Raw genomic sequence first — 10,300 nt, forward strand, 5'->3', positions numbered from 1 at the left:
TCACCCATTGGCCAGCAACGGACCCAACTTCAAAAATAACCGGTGGTGGTCCCAACTTTTCGTATATTGTAAACCAATGGACTTTTACTAAAAAAAACCTTAATTTCTTTTTGTCTCCTTATCCTTTTCGGTTTAGTAAAGGTCCATTGGTTTACATTATACGAAAAAGTTGCCGAAAAGGATAAGGAGACAAAAAGAAATTAAGGTTGTTATTAGTAAAAGTCCATTGGTTTACAATATACGAAAAGTTGGGACCACCACCGGTTATTTTTGAAGTTGGGTCCGTTGCCCGCCAATGGGTGAAAGTTTGGATTATTAAAATCCATTTTTCCAAAAAAAAAAAAAATAGTTTCGAGTTCTAATTCGTCCAGTTTCACCGTCCCTAAGTTGCATACGTTAAGATATTGTAGTCATTATTTGAAAACTTGAAAGTTGAAACGGAACCTGACAGTGTAGATTTTATACTAAATTAAATAACTAAAGATAATAAAATAATACGTTTTTTCAGGTACGCAGGAGTTCCAAACCTATAAATACCCTCTCGCTCTTGTAAACTTTTGTAGACTTGCCCATAGGTTTTCTAACTATAAAGTCTAGTTTCTTGCTTGACAGTTAAAAATTAAAGCGTTCAAAGAAAAAAAGTCTAGCTATCTCTTCTTCTTCTTCACAAAGCTGGTTTTTCCAGGTGCAATGAAGGAAACCAACACGATCCGCAAGATCGTCAGCCTCAAGCAACTCGTCCAACGTTGGCGTCGTCGCATCCCCCCAGGTGGCTCTCTTACGGTTTACGTTGGAGATGAACACCGCCGGTTTGTGATTCCTACACGCTTTATCAACCTGCCTGTGTTCGCCTCCTTACTCAAAAAAGCCGAGGAGGCGTTCGGGTTCCAGACAACCAGCGGACTCGTTCTACCGTGTGACGCCATTTTCTTCGAGAAGCTGTTGAACGTTCTAGAGAGAAACGAGCGTAGATTTGGTGCCTTGGATTTGGATGATTTTACGGGGATGTTCCCAGAGTCTTTGGCCGTTGATTGATTCATTGTCGTTGTAAAAGTACTGGTGGTGTCAAGGAGTGGCTCGGGTTCTAGTCCTGTCACGGACATTAATGTTAAATTAAAGAGTAGATTTAGTGAGTGTGTGAATTTTTGTTCTGAAAAATCTCGTACTTCCGTTGATGGAAGGAGATAACAGAATAATATATTGAGATATAAAAGAATATAACAATAACAAAAAAAACAGTGAAATGTTATGTCATTGTATTCTAGCGTTTATATGAAAACTTTTACGACGAATTCTAACTATTTTGGAAATATATAAGAACTATCAGATGTATATTGATATTGATAGTGTTGGAACTTGGAAGTGGTCAAATGTGTGATGGCCCAAGCTTTAACTAATCTCCAAATTTCAACAATGAAGGATGTTGATTAATTTGTAGTCGGAAGATGCTGACAAAACTGAAGGGATAAGTTTGTAATGTTGCGTAAAACTAGTTAGAAGTATAACTAAAACTAGTTCAACACTATTACATTATCCATTATGCTCTTGGAGCCTGCTTGGTGCTCGTGTATATATCACATGCATTTGTAAAAAAAATTCTATACTCGTTTTCAGCTTGTTGGCACGGACACAATTGATGTATCGTTTGTATAGTCCAAGGGAGGAAGCAAAAGCCAAATGGCACTACATGAATGCCCTACCAAGAGCGGCGGCGAAATAGCGGCGAGATGTCGCCGCTATTATCTTTAGCGACGTAAATCACCACCTTTAGGGGCGACAACTGTAGCCGCTATTGCCGCGTAAGATGCATGTGGTTGGGACCCAAGTTATGCATGTAGGTATGTTTTCTGTTAAGAGAGGCCTTAAGGATCATGTTGAGTCATTCCTTGTTGCTTCGATCTACTGATATCGCGAAAACATGCAAGAACAGGTATTGCGGCTACGGACCGCCATGTGGAACCATTTGTCCGTGGGATGGTCTGATTGTAGAGTCGTAGATGCCCTGAGCGAATCTTCACTTGGAGGTAAAAGTCATTGGTAATAAAATTAAGGGATTGTCTTTAGAAGAAAATAGGTCATGGGTCAAATTATGGACTTGAACTAAAACATGGGGTATCGGGTACAGGACCATTGAAAACATATTCACTGTTGTTCTTTATGGACTAATTTCCAGTATAAGAAAAATAAAAAAGGTTCATCTAAGTTCAAAATATGAATGGCGGTTTGAGTTGTAGCGGATCCATGAAATTTTTCATTGGGGTGTAGAATAATTTTAAAGATTTTAGGTCCCTAGGTATATAAAAAAATTTTTGTTCATATCGGGTCATGTAAAACAAAAGAACATCAAGCTAAAATTTATATTATCATCAAAAATACGTTAAACGTCGTTACAAACATATTTAAAATGTCATCCAACAGGTTTTCAGTTTTTGAAATCTATCCAAAACATAATTTAGAGCTACTTTAGTACTCATGGTTCCTAACTTCCTATCAAATATAAAACAACAACACCATTCAAAACAACAATAAACACTTAAAGTTCTAAACAATTATCACCAAACTTCATAATTTCCAATTTTAATTTCAACCCCTAGTTGTTGATTGCTTGTAACTAACCATTTAAACAAACTAAAACAACGAAATCACCCTACCAAAGTTTCAAATAACATCAAAACAACTAAAAATTTCAAACCTTTTACAACTCTATTTCTCCTAAAAATCCAAATAACAACTTAAATAATCGAACCATATCCGATTGCGTGATGTGTAATGCTCGCATTTTCTGTACTTTCCATATTTAGAAAGTTGTATTCGCATTTTTGTTTTTAAAAACTTGTATTCTTACTTTATTTCAATCCTTGTAATCTCGAGACTATGATCATAATGGAAATCGTATTTTTGTATCAACCTTATTTAATCATACATGCATAGTATGTAATCAGTCACGAAATACACATTTTAATTTAAAACCGAGACATACATCGAAATTATATTTTCTCGGAATCACATTTATACATGTATCATATTTATAATATACATGCATACACTTTTATAGCATAAAATAACCAACAATACAAGTGTAAGGACTAAAAATGAAATTTTCCATCTCCCCAACCACTTTCTTTAATGTCCTAACCTCCAACCAACTCATTTAATACCCAAACCCACTTTATAACCTCCAACCAACTCATTTAATACCCTTCCGAACTCCCAACCACCTTCATTTAAATTCCAACCACTTAACCCTCTTATAAATACCAACCCTAATACCTTCCAAACACTGCACCACCTCCAAATTACTCCCAAACTCTCTCAAATCTTCAAGATTTTCAACTTTGGGCAAAAAGTTCAAGAACCAAAATTGGTAACTTTGGTGTTCCAACAACTCAAGACTCGTTAAACTCACTAAGTGGAAATTTCTTCGCAAACCGTGAGTGTACTTGACCCTTTTTACGCTTTAACGCACTTTTGGGTGTAATGATGTGTGTAAAATGCAACATATAAATTACATCAAATGAGGCATAAAACTAACCCTTTTAAGTACTAATGTTGGAAAAAGAGTGTTTTTGTCTTCCTTTTGTATTTTCAGGATTAAATGAGCTCAAATTAACAAAAGAAGCAAAAAGGTAGCTAAATCTAATATAAATACAAGAAAAGGAACATAAGTGGATTGCCCAACCCCTCGACAGCATCCTTCCAAGCAAAACAGAGAAGGCAGAAGACTGAACACGCCCCGTGCTCAGCGAGCACGGGGCCGTGCCCAAGAAGCAGCAGATAAGACAAACCTATAGAAGCTTCTATTGCCCACCACGGGGCCGTGCCCAGTGAACACGGGGGCGTGGCGAAAGCACTGCAGGCGCATTAATTGTAATTGCGAATTACAATTAACGAGGAGAGAGATTGTCAGACAGGCACGGGGCCGTGCCCAGCGGACACGGGGCCGTGCCCAGGCTTCTGTTCAGCCTATAAATAGGAGTGCTTGGTTTTATTGCAACTCATCCCTTGGCACACCACCTCTCTCACACTTCATCCACCATCCACCACCATCAAAACACCATCATCCATTGTCCATCATAGAGTGTGTGAGTCGTCTCGGGATCCAAGATTGATCGTAAGAGTTCTTGACAATCAAGGTCTTGTTTGCCTAAGTCTCTTACATCACTTGGTGATGACAAGTGTTTAGTATAATACTTTTTATTTTTAATCTTTTGCACTTTTTATTTGGTTTTGTATTAATGACTTTAATAACTAGTTGCTTATGTTGAAGGTGATTCTTCCTTATCTTTTGTCCGTGGTGTCTTGGCATTATTTTACTGTCTATATAAAATAAAAGATTTTCACCATTCATATCTCCATGGTCTATATAGAGGTATGTTGGCTACCTGGTCGGGGGTTAAGGGAACGGTTTGGTAAGGGTCTTGCCCTTGTTCAGCGTTTAGAGGTCCTGCAAGGGACCTAGGTCAAATTTAGTAGGATCTCCTTCAATACCCAAAGGTATTGGATGGCAGGGATCCAAACTCTTTGACCCCCTTCATAAGTTAACTACTATTAATACTATAACTTAGCTATTTAGGACTGTATCCCTGCTGACTCAGACTACTTAGTCGAGGGTAACGTCACCCCCAAAAGAGGGGCCTACCATAATTTGCATTAATAACTTAATTCATTATCTTTCAATAATCCGACCCTTTAGGATTGTATCCTTACTGACTCAAATTACTGGGTTGAGGGTAACGTCGCATTCAAAAGAGGGGCCTACTACAATAACTAAGATAATCTCTTAAATAAGTGCAAAAGTGCGAAAATAATCAAAGGTTATACTAATACACGAGTCGGATCCAAGTGATTCATCTTGTCTATCTGTTTTTATTTTTATTTTATTTTTCAGCATTTAGTTAGTTTTATTTTCTTAGTTTAAAAATCTTTTCTAACATTTTGATTTGGTTAGACGTTGAGGATAAACCGGTACTAAAAGCTCTTGTGTCCTTGGACGATCTCGGTATCTTACCAACACTATACTACGTCCACGATGGGTGCACTTGCCCATATGTGTGTTTAGTGTTAGTAAATATCGTGTTTTATAAATTTAAAACTTGGCTAAAAGTGTAAAAGTGTAACATGTTTTACTTGTCAAATACACAATTCACACAAACTTATTCAATCACTCAATCCGCCAAACATGCTATTTGTTATGCTTAGGTTGTTTATTGTGACAACTCCTATTTCAAACCTCTCTTTGTGTGCTTTGATGTAACATGTTTGAACGATATATGATTATGTGAACCTGAATGATTAATTAAATGCAATGTTAGGTGATTATGTGAAACGAATGTATGTAGTATATAATTTGAACCGATCGCACAACACAACCCGATAGCACAAGCCCTGTTGGGCCGCACAACTTGTACTCGAATCAAAAGGGCAGCCTAAGTTTGGGTTCGGCCCATTCCCCTTGAACTCGAACCGAATGCACAACCCATTAGGGGTTTCGGCCACTCCCACATATAACCAATACAAAACCTTGTTGAGGGTTTTGTTTCCTCATTGTTTGCAAATCAAGAGCACACACCAAACCCTAATACCTCTCCCTCTCTCTCTCGAAGCCGACGGCAGCCCCTTACTCACTCGAGGTCTTCCTTGTTCCAATCATTTAATCCGGTTAGTGTTTTAGTGTTTTGTTGTTAATTGATTGTATGTTGCATGATGTTGTGATATATATATATATATATATATATATATATATATATATATATATATATATATATGCTTTACACGATGATTTAGTGATGTCTTGGGATTGAACATGATATATATAAACTGTTAAATCCTAGTGTTCATAGTAATCGACTCACACATGTAATTGATAATGTTCTTATAAATCGGATTTGTATAATGATGATCTAGAACCGAATAGATAAAAATCGGCTGTTAGGGTTTAATAATCGAAGTGTTTGCATGATGGTTAGGATTTCATGTCGACATAAAAGTTTACTAATCTGATGATTCGAATTGAATGTTGTGATTACTGTTTATGCTTGATAAATTATTAGGGTTCATATGAATCCAATGTTGAATGGTATTTTGATCGATTAGGGCATGATTGGTAACTGTTAGGATTATCTTAGTAAAGGTCAAAGATGTAACTGATTTCCTAAATTACTGGATCATTAAATGGATCGCACAAGCCCCGTAGCCGCACAAGTGCTGAACATACCAGCTCTTGGATCGCACAAGGGCAATCGCACAATGGAGTCGGACAAGCTAGGTACCACCATTAAAGCATGGAGTACTGCTTAGTTATGCATGATCTCACAACATATTGTGGATCACACAAGCTGGTGCCGATCACACAAGATGTCGGGCCACACACAACCTGCCGAGCAAACCAAGGTGAGTTCACACTCTTTCCAAGGCATGGGATTCCCAGGGGTTGGGAATGGGATTGAATAACTACTTGAACTATCATTACCATTAAACTACTTACTATTGTCCTCGGATCGAGGGGCACGTACGTAAAACCTACGTACACGACTATAAGACCATCAACTCTATCATTTGAAGTCCCTCAATTATCGACTTAATCGCCGAGGCCTAGGGCGAGCGGGTCATTAGTAGATAGCGCTATTAGGTTTAACAAACCTCACACCGTGTCGTCCGAACGGGCGTGTACTAATGGACTATGGGCAAAGGGTCAATGCTGATAGACATTGACTTAGGGCACCTCTTACATTTTCGTAGCAGTCGATACGCGTGGTCTAGTAATACATGGGAAGCCCCCACTAATCTTCGCAACATGTCTCTGGGAGACCGCGATACTAATTAATACGATACATGGGTTACAAACGAACATACGATATACGAAACGAATGCTATAACTAAACAACCCACTGTGAACTCGCTCAACTTTGTTGTTGATTCGTTGCTACATGCCTTGCAGGTCGTTAGGTACTCTTGGAGCTTGCACAGGGAGGCACGGTCGTTGTGGGACATGGCAGTGTGTGCCATGCTAAGTACATTACCTTATTTCGTACTTAATACTTACAATGGGTTTTACATTTATGCTTCCGCTAAACACTTAACTATGTTTTGGTTTTGGACACCTTTCATATTGTTTGGTTGAATTTTATTTACTACTTACATTGTTCAATATGATTGGTGGCTTGATCATGGTCAGTCACGCCCCCAGGCGATGATACTCCGCGTGTGGATTTTGGGGGTGTGACAGATTGGTATCAGAGCCATTGGTTATAGTGAACTTGGTTTTAATAAGGGGAAAAAGTTTTTGTTAAAACCAGACTATAACTTGTACAGTTCTCAACGATCCACAACGACGCTTCGCTCCACGTGCAAGACTCAACACTATAGGTGATACTATTCATGTTTACATTGCCTACTTGCTAGATTACATAGAACATTGCTTATGGTATGCTTAGATAAACGTAACCACTATTGCTTGAGAACACGTGTGTGCTTACTCTCTTCTGTCACCGCATTTTTTTTGCGAACCTCTCTCACTTATGCTGCCTTGACATGAAGATCATGGCTGGATGCGTTAACCTAACTCAAGCCCAGTTGACGGCTCTGATCAACGAACAAGTCGCTGCGGCACTTGCAGCCGCTCAGGCAGGAGGTCAGAACGCTCAACCACCCGTGGGCACGTTCAAAACCTTCATGGATTGCCAACCTAGTACCTTCAGTGGTACTGAGGGAGTTGCAGGCCTCCTCCATTGGTTCGAGAGGCTCGAAACTGACTTCGAGATGCGTGAATGCCCTGAGTCTCGTAGGGTAAAGTTTGCTGCTGGAACACTCGAAGGTGCCGCGTTAACCTGGTGGAAAGCACAGGTTCAAATGTTAGGGCTGGCAGCTGCTAATGCCACCCCCTGGAACGACTTCAAGGATCTAATTAAGGAGGAGTTTTGCAGTCAGGATGACATCCACAAACTAGAGGTGGAGTTTCTCAACTTACAGATGACGCGGTCGGAAACTGAGGCTTATACAAAGAGATCGAATGAATTAGCCACATTGTGTCCCACTATGGTAGACCCTCCCACCAAACGTATCGAGCTGTATCTCAAGGGCCTGGTGCCAGAAATTCAGAGTCATGTGACTGCGGCTAATCTTGGCACTATCCAGCAGGTCACTCGGCTTGCTCATCGTCTCACAGACCAGGCGGTAGAACAAAACAAACTACCGAAACATGTTAATGCTGCTACAACTTGTGCTCCTAGTGACAACAAACGTAAGTGGGATGGAAACCTGAGCAAGGGTTCCACTTCGGTCCAGTCCCAAGCGCAGCAGCGAAAGACAGATGACTACCAGAGCCCCAGACAGCAGTCTTCTGGTAGTCGCGGGCAGAGAAGATATCGAGGAAATCACCCAAGGGGCAACAATTGTAACAGACACCACAGTGGCCAGTGCAACAAGGGTCGTTGTCAGATGTGTCTCAAGATGGGTTATGAAGCCAAGGATTGCCGAAACTCACGTCCTGCAAACCAGGAACAACAACAGCAGCCTCAAGCTCCACAGAATCAGCAGCAACAACAAAGTTTTAGAGGATGTTTTCAGTGTGGTGCTAAAGATCACTACAAGAGACACTGTCTACAGTTGAACCGGAACCAGAATCAGGACGATGACCATGGAAACAAGAACGACAATGGGGATAGCGACGGGGGAAGCAATGGAAACAATGACGCCCAGGGCCGCGTGTTCTTGATTGGTCAGGGTGATGCAAGGAATGATCCTAACGCGGTGATGTGTAAGTTCTTTCTCGACGACTCTTATGTAACTATGTTATTCGATTCGGGGGCAGATGTCAGTTAGGTGTCTTTAAAGCTTAGTCAAGTGCTTAAACGTACACCAACTCCTTTAAACACCAAGCATGTCGTAGAGTTAGCTAATGGTAAGAGTTTAGAGGCCACACACATAGTTCAGGGTTGTAATCTTATCCTCGTTGGTCAGACTTTCTCTATCAATATCATTCCCATAGTTCTGGGTAGTTTCGACATCGTCATTGGGGTGGATTGGTTATCCCAACAGCAAGCAGAGATCTTATGCAAGGAGAAGATTGTTCGTATTCCCCGTTCTGGCAAGGAACCTCTCGAAGTTCAAGGCGACAAGAGTGGTGCCGTGGTTGGCATCGTCTCCTTCCTGAAGGCCCAGAAGTGTTTGCGAAAGGGCCACACTGCTATTTTGGCACTCGTTACTGACGCGTCGGCGAAGGAGAATAGATTAGAGGATATCCCAGTTGTACGCGATTTTCCTCAGGTGTTTCCTGAAGATTTACCTGGGCTACCGCCTCATCACCAGGTCGAATTCCAAATCGAGCAATAGCTGGTGCACCGTATCGCTTAGATCCATCAGAATTGGAAGAGCTATCCAGACAACTACAAGAGCTCTTGGATAAGGGCTATATTCGTCCTAGATCTTCACCTTGGGGAGCTCTAGCATTATTTGTGAAAAAGAAAGACGTTACCTTCAGGATGTGTATCGACCACCACGAACTCAACAAGGTGACCGTGAAGAATCGCTATCCTCTTCCACACATTGATGACTTGTTCGATCAGCTGCAAGGGTCGAGCTACTATTCGAAGATTGACCTGAGGTCAAGCTACCATCAACTGAGAGTCCGAGACGAGGACATCTCTAAAACAGCATTCAGGACTCGTTATGGGCATTATGAGTTCCTGGTTATACCTCTGGATTGACAAAACGCACCTACAGTCTTCATGGACCTTATGAATAGAGTGTGCAAACCTTACCTGGATAGGTTCGTTGTAGTTTTCATCAGCGGCATCCTGATCTATTCTAAGAGTCAGGAGGAACACGAGCAGCATTTATAACTTATTCTGGAACTCCTTCGAACAAAACAGCTGTATGCCAAGTTTTCGAAATGCGACTTCTGGCTTCATGAAGTCCATTTCCTAGGCCACGTGGTAAACAAGGATGAGATTCATGTTGATCCATCCAAGGTAGATTCGATTAAAAACTGGCATGCACCTCGCACACCAATGGAAATACGCCAACTCCTGGGTTTGGCAGGTTACTACAGAAGGTTCATCAAATATTTCTCGAAGATTGCGCAGCCACTTGCGCTACTGACACAGAAGGGTGTCACCTACCGTTGGGGTAGTACTCAAGATACCGCTTTTCAGCACCTAAAAGATAGGCTCCGTAGCGCACCTATCCTTTCATTGCCAGAGGGCACAGACGACTCTGTGGTTTATTGCGACGCACCCCTTCAGGGTCTTGGATGTGTGTTAATGCAGCGCGACAAGGTCATTGCTTATGCGTTACATCAACT

General features: G+C 40.9%; 1 protein-coding gene across 1 annotated transcript; it reads left to right on the top strand.

The window, feature by feature from the left end:
• Positions 1–690: 690 nt before the first annotated feature.
• LOC110882644 (auxin-induced protein 15A) lies at positions 691–1,035 on the top strand. Its single transcript, XM_022130617.1, has one exon. The coding sequence runs from the start codon at positions 691–693 to the stop codon at positions 1,033–1,035; it is 345 nt and encodes a 114-aa protein (XP_021986309.1).
• The last annotated feature ends 9,265 nt before the right edge of the window (positions 1,036–10,300 follow it).

Source organism: Helianthus annuus, chromosome 10 (assembly GCF_002127325.2).
Source record: "Helianthus annuus cultivar XRQ/B chromosome 10, HanXRQr2.0-SUNRISE, whole genome shotgun sequence".
In the NCBI taxonomy this organism is placed as follows: Eukaryota; Viridiplantae; Streptophyta; class Magnoliopsida; order Asterales; family Asteraceae; genus Helianthus; species Helianthus annuus.